The sequence below is a fragment of the Macrotis lagotis genome, chromosome 5 (genome assembly GCF_037893015.1).
Source record: "Macrotis lagotis isolate mMagLag1 chromosome 5, bilby.v1.9.chrom.fasta, whole genome shotgun sequence".
Lineage (NCBI taxonomy): Eukaryota > Metazoa > Chordata > Mammalia > Peramelemorphia > Peramelidae > Macrotis > Macrotis lagotis.
Window position 1 is genome coordinate 6229125 of NC_133662.1, and position 17211 is coordinate 6246335.

General features: G+C 45.2%; 1 protein-coding gene across 2 annotated transcripts in view; it reads left to right on the forward strand.

Moving 5' to 3' along the window:
• The window catches only part of COL11A2 (collagen type XI alpha 2 chain), a 37157-nt gene extending 21583 nt beyond the window's left edge, over positions 1 to 15574 (forward strand). For both annotated transcript variants that reach the window (XM_074236564.1, XM_074236565.1), the window contains 36 exons: positions 1310 to 1363; positions 1712 to 1765; positions 2200 to 2244; positions 2334 to 2387; positions 2559 to 2603; positions 2779 to 2832; positions 3036 to 3089; positions 3304 to 3357; positions 3836 to 3943; positions 4122 to 4211; positions 4457 to 4510; positions 4754 to 4861; positions 5106 to 5213; positions 5393 to 5446; positions 6280 to 6333; positions 6593 to 6700; positions 6996 to 7049; positions 7330 to 7383; positions 7628 to 7681; positions 7830 to 7883; positions 8341 to 8448; positions 8737 to 8790; positions 9059 to 9112; positions 9298 to 9351; positions 10015 to 10068; positions 10355 to 10462; positions 10628 to 10681; positions 10863 to 10916; positions 11253 to 11360; positions 11591 to 11644; positions 11958 to 11993; positions 12275 to 12328; positions 12486 to 12753; positions 13163 to 13275; positions 13558 to 13764; positions 13989 to 15574. In XM_074236564.1, coding sequence (XP_074092665.1) covers positions 1310 to 1363; positions 1712 to 1765; positions 2200 to 2244; positions 2334 to 2387; positions 2559 to 2603; positions 2779 to 2832; positions 3036 to 3089; positions 3304 to 3357; positions 3836 to 3943; positions 4122 to 4211; positions 4457 to 4510; positions 4754 to 4861; positions 5106 to 5213; positions 5393 to 5446; positions 6280 to 6333; positions 6593 to 6700; positions 6996 to 7049; positions 7330 to 7383; positions 7628 to 7681; positions 7830 to 7883; positions 8341 to 8448; positions 8737 to 8790; positions 9059 to 9112; positions 9298 to 9351; positions 10015 to 10068; positions 10355 to 10462; positions 10628 to 10681; positions 10863 to 10916; positions 11253 to 11360; positions 11591 to 11644; positions 11958 to 11993; positions 12275 to 12328; positions 12486 to 12753; positions 13163 to 13275; positions 13558 to 13764; positions 13989 to 14129 — 2835 coding nt within the window. In that variant the 3' untranslated portion in view covers positions 14130 to 15574. The remainder of the gene's footprint in view (positions 1 to 1309; positions 1364 to 1711; positions 1766 to 2199; positions 2245 to 2333; positions 2388 to 2558; positions 2604 to 2778; positions 2833 to 3035; positions 3090 to 3303; positions 3358 to 3835; positions 3944 to 4121; positions 4212 to 4456; positions 4511 to 4753; positions 4862 to 5105; positions 5214 to 5392; positions 5447 to 6279; positions 6334 to 6592; positions 6701 to 6995; positions 7050 to 7329; positions 7384 to 7627; positions 7682 to 7829; positions 7884 to 8340; positions 8449 to 8736; positions 8791 to 9058; positions 9113 to 9297; positions 9352 to 10014; positions 10069 to 10354; positions 10463 to 10627; positions 10682 to 10862; positions 10917 to 11252; positions 11361 to 11590; positions 11645 to 11957; positions 11994 to 12274; positions 12329 to 12485; positions 12754 to 13162; positions 13276 to 13557; positions 13765 to 13988) is intronic.
• The last annotated feature ends 1637 nt before the right edge of the window (positions 15575 to 17211 follow it).

The following is a 17211-nucleotide window of genomic DNA, read 5'->3' on the forward strand; positions in this document are numbered from 1 at the left end:
AGTTTTAGATGTGCTGAGTTTGAAATGCCTTTGGCAGGCACATCTATATGAAATGACCAAACTGGCACTTGGTGATATGGACCTGGAGCTCAGGGAGAGACCCTGGGACTGGATATAAACATCTGAATAAAACCAAGACTTGAAATTCGTAGAAATAGGCAATAGTGGGGGGGACTAGTCAGCTTTGGCTTACTACACAGACAACTTGTGGTCTCAGCAAATGAAATCATTGTGTGTAGTTACTGAGCACAATAGCATGCCCAGCCCCATGCAGGTTGCTGTAGGGAATACAGTGGAGCAGTAGATCTCATGTTCTAATTGGTAAGACTAGATTGACTCACAAGAGTTGATTTAAGAAATATGCAAGGTGAGGAAGGAAGGGATGATATAGAAAAATGTGGAACTCATAAACTTGCAAATGGATGAATGTTGAAAACTAAACTAAAATAAATTGCAAAGAAAATATACAAGGTAGTTTGTAAGCAAGTGAGATTGTGGATCTCTACATCCCAGAGATGTTTAGAGTAGAAGGAAGTCATTTCAATGGGGTGATAATAGAAACTTTGATAGAGGTTAATATGAACATTGAAAGAAGGATGAGATTTGAGGAGGGGATATGAGAGGATCAGCTAGATGTGAGAATGAAGCATGGGATGTTCATGGGAGACCAGCCTGTCTTGAATGGAGGGAGTATATAAATTGGAGTTCGTTGCTAGAGCATGGAGGGCTTTGAAAATCAGCCTAAGGAATCTGGATTTTTTCCTTAAAGATAGGGGAAGTCCACAAAGAATTGAGAGCTGTGGAATGATCTGATGAGAGGGCTGTTTTAGGAAGGCTTGTCTGGAAGTGCATATAGGTTAGATAGGGAAAGTGAGAGGCTGGAACCTGAGAGATCAATTTAGGAGGCTGTAAGAATAGTACAGATAGATGACAGGAGCACATGAGCTAGGGCAGGAGAGAAAATAGCAAGGATTTAAGATTACAAGAATATTACAAGTACAGGAAGAATCAACAGGGCTTAGTGACTGATTGTAATTTAAGGATAGGGAGGGAAGCAAAGCCTCTTTTTTTTCAGATTCATTCACAGAATTAGAGAATTTGAGTAGTCAAAGCAGATAGATCTGGAGGAAGGAAAGTATGATTGAGAGACCTGAGACCTTAGAGGAAAAAGGGTGCTTAGGTCCTAGATTTGGATGGGATTGGGAACTAATGCTAGGGGTCTATTTCTGTGATTGCTTGGGATCTCTGTGAAGGCTTTCTCCTTCTCTTCCTCCCCCCCCCCCCCACATTGCTTTTTCTCTCTCCACAGGGCAAATTGGGTGTTCCTGGTCTGCCTGGATACCCAGGACGTCAGGGGCCCAAGGTAAGCCTTAGTCTATGAAACCCCATTTCTATTCTATTTCCAAGTTTCTCTCCCCTTCACTGATCTCTTGTTTCAGATCAATAGAAACTATAGAATGCCAGCAGCTATTAATCCAACCTATTCAGTTTACAGAGGAAATAGATACAGAGAAGGGAATGGAGTCCTCCAAGATTGCATAACTGGTCAGAAACAGATCTGGGGCAAACCCTGGGACACTTGATTCAGAGTTCTTTTCACTAGATTTGTGTTATCTCTGTTCTACTTGTACTTGTAAGAAACCCTCTAAGTTCTTTCTTATCTCCCATTCCATGATTCCTCAATGATTCCCTTTCTGTTTCCCCCTTTTAGGGGTCACTTGGATTCCCTGGATTTCCTGGTGCCAATGGAGAGAAGGGAGCTCGGGTAAGAAAGTTTGTGAAGTAAAAAAGCTGGTGGGCAGAATGTGTGATTGGGTGGACTTGGGAGAGTGTTGTGGGAAAGGAGGAATTCTGAAGGTTCTGAGAAACAGAATTCTTTGGGGAGAGATGATGGGATTGAATGAAGGCTCCTGTGGGGTAGGGAAAGGACTCTGTAAAGTAGAGGCCTAAGGTTTTCACATCATGGACCCCTTTGACATTCTGGTAAAACCTATGAACCTCTTCTCCAAATAATGCTTTTAAATGCTTAAAATAGAATATAAAGGTTTACAAAGGAAACTATTTATAGTTACATAAAGATATAATTTTCCCCCATCCAAGTTCATGGATCCCCTGGAATCCATCCATAGACCCTGTGGACCCCAAGTTAAGAACTCATGATTTAGGTTGTATTCATCTCCACTATCCCTTTCTTGGCAGGGCCTGTCTGGGAAGTCAGGACCCAGAGGGGAACGTGGTCCCACGGTAAGTGAGAGGGAGAGAGATAGAGTCATATGGAATGTGGCAGAATCCATACTTATGTCTCTTACCATCTTCCCTCAATATCTTGTTAGGGTCCAAGAGGCCAGCGAGGACCTCGAGGAGCCACAGGAAAATCAGGAGCCAAGGTCAGTGATACTTGTTTGGACCAATTATTCTTCATAATCTTCTTTCATTACCATTTGTCACTTATTCACACTTCAGCTTTCCCCTATCTCCCCCTACTTGACTGCCTTTCTTTCTGCCCAGGTAAGGCTTATTAGTGCCCCTAACATCCTAATTCTGTTTCTCTCCCATAGGGAACATCAGGCGGGGATGGTCCCCATGGTCCCCCTGGGGAAAGGGTGAGTCTAATTCAGTGACTGTTAGTCCTACCAACAACTAATATATTTGAGTAGTCCATAGAGCTATGGCTTGGAGGAGCAAGTCTCCTACTGTGGGAAGAACCATCTATCCCCCAGATTCCCATTTTCCTTCCTTTAACCCAATGACTTAGGATCCTATTCCTATTGTTTCTAGGGTCTTCCTGGACCTCAGGGTCCCAATGGCTTCCCTGGCCCTAAAGGACCCCCAGTGAGTATAATGTTGATCTCTGACTTTCAACCCCGTTATCCTTCTATTCTGTAACTACCCCTCTCCAATAGCCTCCCTCAACACCCTGAATCATACATCCTCACATCTTTTTCCTATTTACTTCTATGGGCATCCCATTTTGATGCTTCTTCCCCCATCTCTCTACCCTCCCTTGTCCTTATATCTTTGATTTTTTGTTTTAGGGCCCCCCTGGTAAGGATGGACTTCCAGGACACCCTGGCCAACGAGGAGAAGTGGTGAGTGACTGTCCCTTCTTGATCACCCTTTAACCACTCTACCCCCTTGACCAACATAGCCACAATTTTAGGTATTTTTGAATGGATGAGCAGAGTTCATATAGAAGAACCATTTAAATAAATTGTCAGTGGTATTCCTCTTTCCTTGCTGGACACCAGTGATAATTTGATGACTGCACATCTCTTTAATCTCTATCTGTTTGTCTCTCTCCAGGGTTTCCAAGGAAAGACAGGCCCTCCTGGACCCCCAGGGGTGGTGGGGCCTCAGGTATGTCTTATCCTGGGGAATGATAAACCTCAAAACTAGAGATTTGTCCTCTCAATTTTTCCCCACCCCCACCTCTTCCATGGGACTACCCTCTGTAGTTGCTGGATAAGACAGTTATATATGAGGAATTGGAAGTGGGAGTCCTCTGGCAATCTAGTCCAACCTTCAGTTGTTTCTGTTTCCTGAAGACTTTGGGGACAGAAGGATGTGTAACCTCACATCTCCCTGGGACTCTTGGGGAAGATGCAGTTCCTAGGTATAGCCACAAGATGGCACATTTATTTGCACACTTAAGCATCCTCCCTCACCCCCAAAGACAGCTTGGTCCAAGGGGGAGGGGGGTGGATAGGATATCTCTTAGAGCCTCTGTTGTCCTCCCAAATATTCATGGGAATCAAAAAGTGAGGGTGTTGGAGATGGACTATTTAGGGGGCTGATGGGAGTGTCCATATGAGAGATTACTATTCCCATCCCACAGGGAGCTGCTGGAGAGTCAGGACCTATGGGAGAACGAGGTCACCCAGGCCCTCCGGGTCCTCCAGGAGAGCAGGGACTGACTGGACCATCTGGCAAAGAGGGAACTAAGGTAAGGGTAGGGAATAATATAGGAAATGTGGGGAAAAAACAGACCATGGACTGGGAATCCAGGGGAAGGGAGACTGAGAGAGGCATAAGGAAATGAGAGGGTCCCTTGGGCATCTTTTCCCCAGGATTAAGAAGAAACTGTATCTCTTATTGTCTCCATCATTCTGTTCCACATTTAGGGAGATCCTGGCCCCCCTGGAGCACCTGGGAAGGATGGACCAGCTGGTTTGAGGGGCTTTCCTGGTGAAAGGGGTCTCCCAGGCACTGGAGTGAGTATAACCCCAAAATATATTATACACAAATGCAATGACTACAATTTCCTCAGACCCTCCTTACTCCCCAGTCCATTTTCTGATTTCCCTGTTTCTCTGTCTTTTTTGCTTCCACCTTCACAATTGCTTGGTCTTCCTCAGTCTACTCCTTGATTTTCTAATACCTCCCTCAGTTTCTCTAATTTGCCTCTTCCCTTTATTGGATTCTTTGTATTCCTCACCTTTATCTCGTCCTTCAACAGGGAGGTGGTGGCCTGAAGGGAAATGAAGGACCACCTGGCCCTCCAGGCCCTGCGGTGAGTCTGGGTGTCTCTGAGGGAGAGGTAACTTAATATGGGAGATCCAGAGAAAGTCATTGATTCCTTCATCCCATTCCATGTGTAGAAAGAGCCAGAGGTGGGAGGGGAGACTAGGATTATTGGATATGGGGTAGAAGGCTATTTTTGAGGGAAAATCACTGTAGAATAATCTTCTCTAGGGATCTTCTAGGTCAGTACTTCCTTTTGTTGACTCATATTTTCCTATGTCTCTCCCTCTAGGGTTCTCCTGGAGAACGGGGTGCAGCAGGTTCAGGGGGACCCATTGGTCCCCCAGGAAGACCTGGGCCTCAGGGTCCCCCAGGTGCTGCTGGAGAAAAAGGTGTTCCAGTGAGTGTTGTAAAGAGATGGGACAGGGATGTTTGTGAAGTCTCTGTGGTGAAGATGTTGGGGTGGTTTGTGAGCTGAGGAATGATGAAGATGCTACTGGATAAGATGGAGTCTTGGGGATGATAGAGGAAACCATGCTTGTAGATTGAGTAATGGAGGAGGGGTTTTTGAGGAGGTTTGATAGGAGAAGGATCATTGTGTCCCTCTTGGTGTCTGACTGCTCAATCCCTTCTTTCTCTCACAGGGTGAGAAAGGACCCATTGGTCCAACTGGTCGAGATGGTGTCCAAGGACCTGTGGGATTACCTGGTCCTGCTGGCCCCCCAGGTGTGGCTGGAGAAGATGGAGATAAGGTAATTCACTCCAAAATCCTTTTCTCCCCACCCTTTATCATTCCCTGGCTCTGCCTAAAGAGGATAAATTCAAGATAACTCATCTGTACCCTTTTAATGCTGTCAAGTTAATTTTCTCTCATTTCTCATTCACCATTCTGGTCTCCAATCCTTTTATCTGATATATCTCCCCTTTCCAGGGTGAGGTTGGTGATGCTGGACAGAAAGGCAGCAAAGGGAACAAGGGTGAACATGTGAGTAACCATGACCTCTGATTTCTTGACCTCATTAATTATAAAAGTACACATTTTTATTGATACCTTTTTGCTTTACATTCCCTGTATTTCCCACTGTTTCTTTTATCCTTTCCCAGAGAGTACTTTTTTATAGTAATTTTTTTAAAAAGGAAGAAAAGAAAGTTGCACATTTCTAACCAACACATCAAAAAGTGGTATGTTATTTGCAGAATTCTATACCCATGGTTGCTCACTCCCCACCACAAGAAGAAGAAAGGAGATGTTTTTTCCTACTTCTTTGGGGAACAAGCTTGATCAATATAATTTTACAGCATTCAATTTCAATTACTCTGTTCTTTTTTTCATTTACACTTGTCATTGCATACAGTGTTTTCCTTCTTATACTTACTTCACTTTGCATCAGTTCACATAACTCTTTCCAAGTTTTTCTTTATTCATCATGTTCATCATTTCATTATATTCATGCACCACAATTCTTTTAAACTATTCTCTGACAGGCAGCTATTTTGTTTCTAGTTCTTTGCTACCACAAAAAAAGTGTTGCATTGGGTTTTCTAGGGCCTATTTTTTAGTCACTGACAATCTTTGTATATAACTAATGGTGGAATCTCTGGGTCAAAGAGAAGAGACATTTTAGAAACTTTTCTTTTGCATGGTTACAAATTGCTTTCCAGAATGGTTGGATCAATTTATAGTGTGCCTGTTTTTCCATAGCCCCTCCAACACTGACCATTCCCATCGCTTAATCTCTTCCTTGAAACATTTCTACTTCTCTCTTTCTCTCTATACCCTCTGGTACCTCTTAACTGACCTTCTCATTCCCTTGCCAGGGACCTCCTGGACCTCCTGGACCTCTGGGTCCCCTGGGTCAGCCTGGAGCAGCGGTGAGTGTGTAGAGACTCTTGATTTTCCTGATTCTGCCTCAGTGTTTTCCCCCAAATTTTTCTCTATGTTTAGACTGTCATAGTTGTCATTGACATGCCCTTTCCCAATTCCTGTCATTCGCTCATTTCTCAGTGGAGATACCTCACTACTTTGTTTTGGGGATCCCCTCAGTTTCTAGATCTGGGACCTCTTTCCTCCCCCCAGTATGGTCGTATGTATATGTATGTAACCCACTAAATCCCTTCTCTCTGTGTATAGGGAGCAGATGGAGAACCTGGAGCTCGGGGACCCCAGGGGCATTTTGGAGCCAAAGGGGATGAAGGAACAAGGGGATTCAATGGCCCTCCTGGACCCATTGGCCTGCAGGTGAGCTCTCTGTATGTGTATTTGTGTTGAAGGTAAGGGAGATATGGTGGGTAAGGGATAAAGAGAAGATGGGGCCTTCCTCCCTCCCCCAACTCCAAAATTGAAGGTAGGGATGATATGAAGAAGTAGGGACTTCAGAGAGAAGAGACAGCATAGAATTAATGGAAGGCAAGAGATTTTGAAGGACAGAGACATTTTTTTTGTGGGGGGGAAGGTGGGGATGCCATCCTTTCTTCAAAGAAAGCCCATTGGTCTTTTTCCTCATATCAGTCTCTGTGTGTTTGTCTACTCACAGGGTTTACCAGGTCCTTCAGGAGAAAAAGGAGAGACAGGAGATGTGGGACCCATGGTGAGTGTAACCCCACTCCCATTCCTTCTCTATTGACCTCCCAACTCTAATGACTCATTATACCCCCTCCTTTGTACTTCAATAATCCCTGCTCTGACCCATCTTTCCTAACTTTTATTTGATCCTTGTCTACTTTCACTTTGGTCTCTTACCCTTTTACTTAAAGGTCTGATTTTCACCATTTCAACCTCATCTTATTTCTTTTTTTCCCCTCTCCTTGTATCTCTTCACTTCTTTTTTTTCTTTGTCCCTCTGATTATGTGTTTCTATCTCTTCCCAGGGTCCACCTGGCCCACCAGGACCCCGAGGCCCTGCTGGACCTAATGGAGCAGATGTAAGTATCTCCCATCTCCCACTGTGATATCCCTCCCAGGTCATTTATCTCATCCTTCTATTTCTCTTTGATGAGAAATTGCTTTGGAAGAAGAGTTATATTCCTTCAACCCCTTTATCCTGACTACCAAGGAGTCCCTCTAACTACCCTCTCCTAATTTTCTGCTGTGTCCTTTAGACCTGTCTGCTATATTTTTAGACTGTCCCCTCTCTGGTAATTCTTTATTGCTGTGTCCCTGTTTTAGGGTCCACAAGGCCCCCCAGGAGGTGTTGGAAACCAGGGTCCTCTTGGAGAAAAGGTATCTGTTGAAAAAATGAGTTTGGGGAACTGGGCAGATGATGGGTAAGGAATAGTATGAGGAAGTTGGAAAGGAAGGCAGAGAAGCAATGAGGCTTAAGGGAGGTGATATGGGGAAGGACTGTATTTGACCCCTGATCTCATTATAGGGGGAACCGGGAGAGTCGGGCTCTCCAGGGGTCCCTGGGGAACCTGGAGTCAAGGTAAGTGACATCTCTAAAATCCCCGTTACCCACTTTTTCTAAACCTTGACTTCCTGAGGCACTAAAAATCCAGTAACTTCCCTTTCCTTCCTCCCATCAATGATTCTTTTCTATTATATTCTTAGTTCTTGCCAGGGTAGCTAAAGTCTCTAGATCTGTGTGATGCTCCCAAACCCCCATTTCTTCTTTCCTCACTCTCTACTAAGAGGATGGAGCACATGAGCTGTCTTTATCTGGATCAATCTTTTATTTCCTGAACTCCTCTTCTTTCACTCCTATTCCTTTGAGGATGTAGGGAATGGGCAAGGGAAACTGAGGGTATGAGTCATACCCCCCACTTTGTTTGGGGGACCCCCTCACAAGAGGGTATGACCCCCTTGTGATCTTTCCATTAATCCCAACTTTTCTGTTCCATCCTCTATTTGTGTCTCTTCATCACTTTTGTCTCTCTCTCCAGGGCCCTAGAGGGGAACGAGGAGAGAAAGGAGAGTCAGGGCAACCTGGGGAAGCTGGACCACCTGGACCTAAGGGCCCCACAGGTGATGATGGTCCAAAAGGAAACCCTGTGAGTATGGAATAAGGGGCACCCAGAGAGTTTGAGGGAATGAGGAGGGAAGAATGTGTTTCAGGAGCATGCAATTCCCATAGACCTCAAGGTGTAGGACAGGGTCCAGCAAAAGGGGTAGGTGAGGGGATATCTATAGAAGATGGTGAACATGTGACATGACTGGAGTAGGTGTGTCAGAGATGGGTGGTGGCATGAGTCTTGTGTGGGGCTATGACAACTCCAGTGGGTGGTGGGTCTATACAAGGCCTTGTGATTGTGATCTCCTTTCTTTTCCTTTGTCCTCAGGGCCCTGTTGGTTTTCCTGGTGATCCTGGGCCTCCTGGAGAAGGTGGTCCTCGAGTAAGTCTCACCCATAAGAAAGAGTGGGGAACAGGGGTTTTGATAGATTATTTTGGGATCTGGAGTTATTTCTTAGATTTTCATGGTCATAACAATTAACAATTATTTCATTCTTTGTATTTGCATCCCCAGCTTCTAGTACAGTGGTAGATACTTACTCAGAGACTGATGGTTAATTGAGGGATCAGAGACTTGGAAAGACAGAAAAATATAGGGGTGTAATTCTAGGAAGGGTTGTAGCCTCCTTCTAAGCCCCCTATCTCTTCAGGGTCAGGATGGTGCTAAAGGTGACCGAGGAGAGGATGGAGAAGCTGGACAGCCTGTGAGTATTTCTCTCACCTTGGATTCTTGACCACCTAAACTTTCAAATTTTGCAACTCCCAACTTCCAACTTCTGGATTCTATTGTAACCTTTTTCTAATCCTTCCATTTTCATTACCCTCAGTTCCCACTCTCCATTAATCTCTCTTCACTGCTGAAAACTCCATCTCTTTCTGCTTTCCCCAGGGATCCCCAGGTCCTACTGGAGAGAATGGTCCCCCTGGACCGCCTGGTAAGAGGGTAAGTGGCAAAATGGAAACAGTGCTAGCCTTGGAGTCAGCAAGATCTTATTCAAGTCTTGTCTCAGACATTTACAAGCCCTATGAACCTGGATAAGACACTTGACCTCTCTCAGTTCAGTTTCCTCATCTGCAAAATGGAGAATGCTATCACCTGTTTCTCAGGGTGACTGAGGATCAAATGAGATGATATGTTTAAGGCACTTTGCAAACATTAAAGGATTATATACCAACTAAAAATGAGGGAAGGGGTCTGGACCTCTGGCTCCCTCAGACCAGGGGAGGATAACCTCAGATCCATAGGTCATATTGGTCTGGCAGTGCCAAGGAAACTGCAGGTGGGACTTGAAATTCAATAAATCTAGAAGCTTTTTAGGAGTAAATTAAATGTTTGACCATATATAGATCAAGGCAATGTTATAAATATCCAAATGGCCCTTGGCAGGAAAAAAAAGATTCCCCACCCTTGTCCTAGGCCATCAAAGGAATGACTGAATCTTTAAGTGGGGTGATATTTGAGATAGGACTGGCAGTAATGTTCCTATCCCTGTTTTTTTGTGGTTCTGGTGGAAGTTTTGTATACAAAGTAAGGGGAGACAGTTGTGGTTATCTGGTCTCTATCCTTTGCATAACCCCTTTCCTCTTTCTTACCCCATCCTTCTAGGGTCCTGCAGGCACAACAGGCCCTGAGGGTCGACAAGGCGAGAAGGGAGCTAAGGTAAGAGAGAGTATCTTCTGGAAGACTCTTGTATTCTCTCTCACTTCACTGTGGGGACTTTCCTGTTTCTAAACTCAGTCCATTACCCCCAGAAAAACCTCTCTTTTGCCAATCTGGTCTTATATCTTCAAGTGCCTTGCCTTAGAGAGCTAATTTCCATTTTGCCTCAAAATCTTCCCAGGAAAGCATTAGCTTCTTATCCTCAGACCTGGTTATTTCTACCTTTTGACTATCTTTTGTACTTATATTCTCTTGGCCTTCTCTGATTCCCCTCTATGTATTTCAGGGGGAGCAGGGTGCTGTTGGGGCTCCTGGAAAGACAGGACCAGTGGGTCCAGCTGGAGTAGCAGGAAAACCAGGTCCTGATGGACTGAGGGGAATCCCAGGTTCAGTGGTGAGTCACAGGAGACTGAAGAGGGGATCAATAGTGCGGGTGAAGATGGGGGATGGGAACCAAGAACCTGGGAGTTTAGTTATCAGGTATTTATTTGATAGGAAAGAGAAGACTCATGGGGAAAGCATCCTTCTCTGACTCCTATCTTTCCCCTCACCTCTATAGGGACAACAGGGACGACCTGGAGCCACTGGACCGGCTGGGCCTCCAGGTCCTGTGGTGAGTAACCCTGATGGAAGGGTATGTGGGGGAAGAGCAGGACCCTAGGCATGGGTAATACTGTAGTAGTTAGGGATAACTGCAGATATGGAGAAAGGGAGAGGCAATTTATGAGCAGAAAGAAATGGGGACTTTCTGCTGGCTATTACCCCATAATGAACAATCATCTGTCTTTATACAGGGACCTCCTGGCCTCCCTGGTCTCAGGGGTGACCCTGGAGCCAAAGGAGAAAAGGTAAGAGACAGACACATAGGCAGCCAACTTTGGCTGGAATTTTTATCCTCTCTCCTATTTCTGGACATGTAATGCCACACCCTCCAACGAGATGCAAAACATTCCCTCACCTCAATGTTTTGAGTTCCCTTGTCCCCTTCCCTTTGCTCCCTCAATTTGTATAAAGGCCACTGACCCTGTCCTCCAAACTGAGTCCCTTTTCCACCAAGGGAAAGAAGAGAATCTAACTGCCATGGTTAATGATTCCCTCCCTATCCTCTGATTCCCTCACATTCTCTCACCTCACATCTCTGTCCTGTTTCTGTCCCTTTTGTTGTATATTATCCTCTTCCCTAGGGTCACCCTGGTCTCATTGGCTTGATTGGTCCTCCTGGAGAACAAGGGGAAAAGGGTGACCGAGGACTCCCTGGTCCCCAAGGTGCACATGGACAGAAGGGAGAGACAGTGAGTATAAGGGAAGGGCCCCAGACAGCCTTTCCCTGATATCTTTGTGGCCTCAACCCTAAATGTGTTTAAGGGTTGCGAAAATCATGGAGGGGGAGGGGAAGATTAATATTTACATTCTAGGAGGGAGGACTTCATTATTAGTGGAGTATCTCTATTGTCAGGTGAACAACTTAGTTGTAGGAAGGGGGTAGACAAAATGGAATTAACTAGACTTTTCCTCTTTCTAGGGTATACCTGGAGCATCTGGCCCCATTGGCCCTGGAGGACCACCTGGCCTTCCTGTGAGTGAAGGCCTTCCTCCTCCCCTGCTTCTTCAAATATTCCTCAGTAATTCCTCTTCCCACTCATACACTTCAATATTTTTCACAATTCTCTTAGCCTCTTCAACTTTTAATTGTTTCCAGGAATTCCCAGGAATATTTCTCTTAATATTTCCAGTATCTTTCTAAATTCTCATTATTCCCTCCAAAACCACCTAGAAGTGCCCTTATTTATATATAGTCTGTGTGATCCCACAATTATTCATCTACTCATCCATCCTTTTGATTCTTCATTTCTCCACATAACTCTCTTTCCCTTGTCCCCTCTCTATAGGGACCTGCTGGCCCCAAAGGTGCCAAAGGAGCTACGGTGAGTAAGCCCTTTTCCACTACCAAGCCAACTCTATCCTCTGACCTCTTCTAAGCCCTCCCCATGGCTCCCCCCCCCCCCATTAGACTAGACTTTAATCCTTACTCTGGTATAAATGTTAGGACACTGAATGCCTGACCCCTCTGACTTTCTGATAGGCTATCACCTTTTACCCCTTACTGCCAACCATTCTTTAACCTTGGACTCATATTTCTATGATCTCTTTGGATTATTTTTTGAGTCTTTTGACTCTCTGATCCTATTGTGTCTTCCTATGTTAGGGTCAAGCGGGACCTAAGGGAGAAAAAGGTGTCCAAGGTCCACCTGGACATCCGGTGAGTGGCGGGGGGGCGGGGTAAGAGTTCTCTCTCCATTTGTCTTGTTTTTCTTCTCTCTGCCTTTGGTTCTTTGTCTGTCTATCTCACCATCTCTTTCTTCCAAAGTTTCTGTCTCCACCTTCCTGCTTCCTCTCATTAAATTTCTATCTTTCAGGGTCCTCCTGGGGAGGTGATCCAGCCACTGCCTATTCAGATGCCCAAGAAATCTAGACGTTCAGTAGATGCAAGCCAACTGGTACAAGAGGATGAGGCTGCAGAGGCCGGGGGTGCCCCTGGGGCCCCTGGGGGCCTGGAAGAAATATTTGGTTCTCTGGATTCCCTCCGAGATGAGATTGAACAAATGAGGCGCCCTGCAGGAACCCAGGAGAGCCCAGCCCGAACCTGTCAGGACCTGAGACTATGTCATCCTGAGCTTCCTGATGGTTAGAGGGGAACACGAAGAAGGGGGGGATCAGGGGAGTGGGGATTGAGATGAGAGGAAAGGAGGATATAGGGAAACAAGAGGCCTAGGTGATGATGAAATTTGGATGGTGAATGAATACACAAATGAATGAATTGATTAAGAACTTATTACATACAAAGCATTGTGCTAAGCTCTGGAGGGAACAGAACAGTAAGCCAGTCCCTGCTCTTACATTCTAATGGGAGAGGCAACACATATTGAAGGTTGCAGTTGTAAGCCTCAAGTAGAGAGAACAGTGTGTGTGTATGCACATAGGTAGGTAGGAGTGGGGGACTGGGAATGTGGAAGAGAAAAAGAAAGGGAAATGGATGATGGAACCGTCAGTGGTCCTGACCATTCCATCTTCTCCCATCCCCCTGCCCAACCAGGTGAATACTGGGTTGACCCTAACCAAGGCTGTGCCAGGGATGCTTTCCGTGTTTTCTGTAACTTCACGGCAGGAGGTGAAACCTGTGTGTCACCCAGGGATGATGTCACACAGGTGAGGCTAGCCTCATAACTTTTCAATCCCCATAGCTCCCTGAGCCTCATTGCTTCTCTTACTGAGTCTCTATTTTTCTTCTTTTCCCTTCAGCCCTTCTCCTGACCTTTATCTCACTCTTTTCTGGGACCCTATTTTTTCTCTCCTGATCCTCCCTTTCCCTTGCTGTTACCTCGTGTTTCCTTAACTCACTTTCACCTTTATTTCTCTTTCTTCTGATCTTTTGTTGGACAAATCCCCAGTCTCTATCCTGATAGTGCCCATTCCTCTCTTTCTTTTCAGTTCTCATATGTGGACTCTGGGGGATCTCCAGTGGGAGTGGTCCAGCTCACATTCTTGCGGCTGCTCAGTGTATCTGCTCATCAGGATGTCTCCTACCCATGTACAGGAGGGGCTCGTGATGGGCCTCTCCGCCTCCGGGGAGCCAATGAGGATGAACTGAGCCCAGAGACTAGTCCCTATGTCAAGGAATTTAGAGATGGCTGCCAGGTATGGGACAAGAAGACCAGAGGTCTGTTGGGGGCAAGAGAAGTTATGAGCTCCAGATATAGAAACCACAAGAACCCTTGGTGATGGAAATCAGGAGGAATAGGGAGTGGTAATCCTCTCCAGGGTAGCCCAAGGGGGAAGGCGTCTAGCTCTACAATTGTGGGGTGGGAATGTAAAGTTGTAAAAACCCGATTTTTATTTTTACCTCTTTTCTCTTTCCTAAGACGCATCAAGGCCGAACAGTGCTTGAAGTTCGTACGCCCCTACTGGAGCAGCTTCCTGTATTGGATGCTTCCTTCTCGGACTTGGGGGCCCCCCCTAGACGGAGTGGAGTCATGCTGGGTCCTGTCTGTTTCCAGGGCTAGGACCCCTGCCTTAACCCTCCCAACCCTTCAAAAAGTCAGGACCCCCCCATGGTCAACTCAGAGCCATTGCCCAAGAGAGACCCCTTTCACCATCCCAGGGGCCTCAGGGCAAGACAGAAAGTTTCCTCTATCCATGGGGATTCCATGGAGGGGGGAAATTGGGGGGGTCAGAACCCCTTACATGTTAGGGGTTTTGGGGTGGTCTTTATGCCCCTCTCTGAAGCCCCTTTGCCATTGGAGATGAGACCTATATTTAAAATCACCCCCAAACAAACGGAAGAGGAGAAGAAGAGAAGGAACACTGTGTATTTTATATTTTAAATTAATTATATTAATTATTTAACAAGCGGAAACAAAAAAGAAACTCCAAAAAGAGAAACCAGATGCAGGAGATGGGGCTGAGTGCCCTGCCCCCCAACTCCAATTCTTCAGCACTCCTCTGTGACTGTAAGGGGAGGGGAGAGAGACCTCCCCCACCAGGTGGTACCTCTCCCTCCTCCACCCATCTGTAGCACCAAGATGGATGTTGGAATATATTGTCTCCTTGTGTCCCTCATGCTTTCAATCTCTCTCCCACAGTCAAGACTAGTTTCTTTTCCTCTCCCCTCCAAATTCTTATTTCATTCAACAAACTTTTAATGAGTGCTTACTATCTGTAGGGCTCAATACTAGTCCTGAGCCTGATAAGGCAACATGAAATCAAATGACTCCATGAATGTTCCCTCTTCCTCCCTCCCCCCCCCCAGGTATGGGAAAGAATGCATTCTTAGTTATGAATCCAAAGCTGGACCGAATACTGTAAGTTTTATTGGAGTTTTAAAACAAGAGAATTATGATTCCTACCTCAGGAGCAAGCAGCCAATCATGGCATGTCCTCAGACTGGTGCTAGCCAATCAAGTGGCTCTCTCCTCCATCTCTTCCTCTTCTTCTTCTTCATGGCTCAGGATATTATTAGCATCCTAAAAGAAAGAAGTGAGGGCAATTGCGGTTATGGTGCTTGTGAATAAAGGTCCTTGTTTAAACAACCTAGGGTAGAGAAGAAATGGAAGACAAATCCTGCCTTTTGGGAGCTTACAGTCTAAATCGAGATGGGACATACAAATGAATCTGAAGGACTATTACAAAGCTGCTTGTTGACAAATGGAAAATTATATCATACACAGTGACATTCTGGGAGTGCCCAATAGTTTGTCCAGTCTAGTGGTCTTTGTCTTTCTGTGTGGGCAGATGGTTTGTGGGAAGGTGTGGCCCTTCCTGACTTCAACCTCAAATATCTCAGGATTCCTTTCTGCTTTGGTCAAACTAACATTTCTCTATGGTTTTACTGTCACGAAGCACTTGAATATCCATACACACATATACATACTCTTTGGTACTCCCTAGAAGCTTATTACCATGTAATGTTCATATTATAACCTCAGGTCTTACAGAGGAGGAACCTCAAGTTCAGAGACATAAAGTAACTTGTTCAAGGTTGAACAGAATTGAATGTAGACTCAAATCTTCTGACTCAAAAGTCAAACTCTTTCCTTAAAGGAAGGTCTTCCATCATACATGGCCCCTCTTTCAAATTAGGATCACAGAATTAAAGACCTTGAGCATAAAGGGTCTTCACAAGCTATTCTTCATTTTAGACTTGAGGCCCAGGGAAGTTTATTTGCTCAAGGTCACAGCAGAATTTCCATCTAAGTTGTATTTATGTCAAGGTTGGTGCCAGAGACCTAATCTTTATCACTCCATGTCACAAGTTCCTGTGTTTGCCTCAAGAGTGGGCTAAAACTACTGACCCTCAGTTCATGTGTATATACTGAGTTCCCAAGAGAAAACTGGAATAGACAGCTTCAAGGTCCCACCCAACTCAAAATCCTAGAATCTAGTTATTGTAAGTTAAATGCAAAGTATTATCTTTTCAGTAACAAATCTAGCTTTTTTCCTTTAAATGTCCCTATTCTAAGTGGCACTTCTGGGGCACCCTCATCATGGCCCTCCTCTCATTGACACTACATTGCAAGGAGAGAACTTGGAGGGAAGCATACCAGTATAGTGGAAAGAATGATGGACTTAGAAGTTAGGTCAGGGCAACTAAATGTACCAGAGGATAGTCAGGAGGACCTGAATTCAAATTCAGCCCCAGACACTTAACAGTTGTATGACCCTGGGCAAGTCACTTAACCCCAACTGCTTAAAACAAAAAAGGCAGGGTCTAGTTCTTACCCTAGGAAAGTCATGCTATCAACCTATCAGTTTCAGTTTCCTTATTGATAAACTAGAAATAACCCTTTCCACTATCCACCTCACATTGTTGAAGGAAAGTGCTTTGTAAGCCTAAAAGCACCATAGAAATATGAGCTACTATTATTATGGGTAGCCTGAGCTGGTGGTTGGAGAAAATAGTAGCCCTTTTTCTCTCTAAAATGACCCACCCTCACTCCCTCCAAGACATCTAGATCCTGCCAATTTCTCCTCCCCTTCTGTTGACTTCTCCATCTTCTTAACTTTCAGCTCTCCCCCCGAATCAAAAAGAGAAATGTGGAAAGAAGCCCTGGCCCTGTTTTCTGAAATACATCACCCTAAAAAGCCTGGGGCCTCAGGAAGTGGGCAGGAGGGGCATATCCAGGAGCCTCAGCCTGGCAGCCAAAGGGGATCTTAGCCCTTCAAATCAGTAATATTTTCTGTTTCTCCTGATGAGTTTGGAACAGTACAGAGCACTGGGAAGGAATACAAGAGAATTGAATCAGATAATCTCTGCTTTCTAGGAGCTTTCAGGATAACAGACCAGCTGTAAACAGAGGAACAGTGAGAAACAGTATACCATCTAGAGTTGGACAGAATACTCTAAATTCTTTTGGCATTCAGTAAAAGACTGAGATCTCTGCCTTAGAAGCAAACAGCCAGTCATAGCACAACCTCAGGCTGGTGCTAACTAACCAGATGCACATTCTTCCTCCTCCTTTCTCCTTCCTTCTCTGATCTCTCCTTCTCTAACCTCTCCTCTCTTTTCTCTAACCTCTTCTCTCCCTCTTTCCCTCCTCTCCCCCCTTTCTCTCCACTGGTTCAGGATATTAATAGCATCCCAGCCAC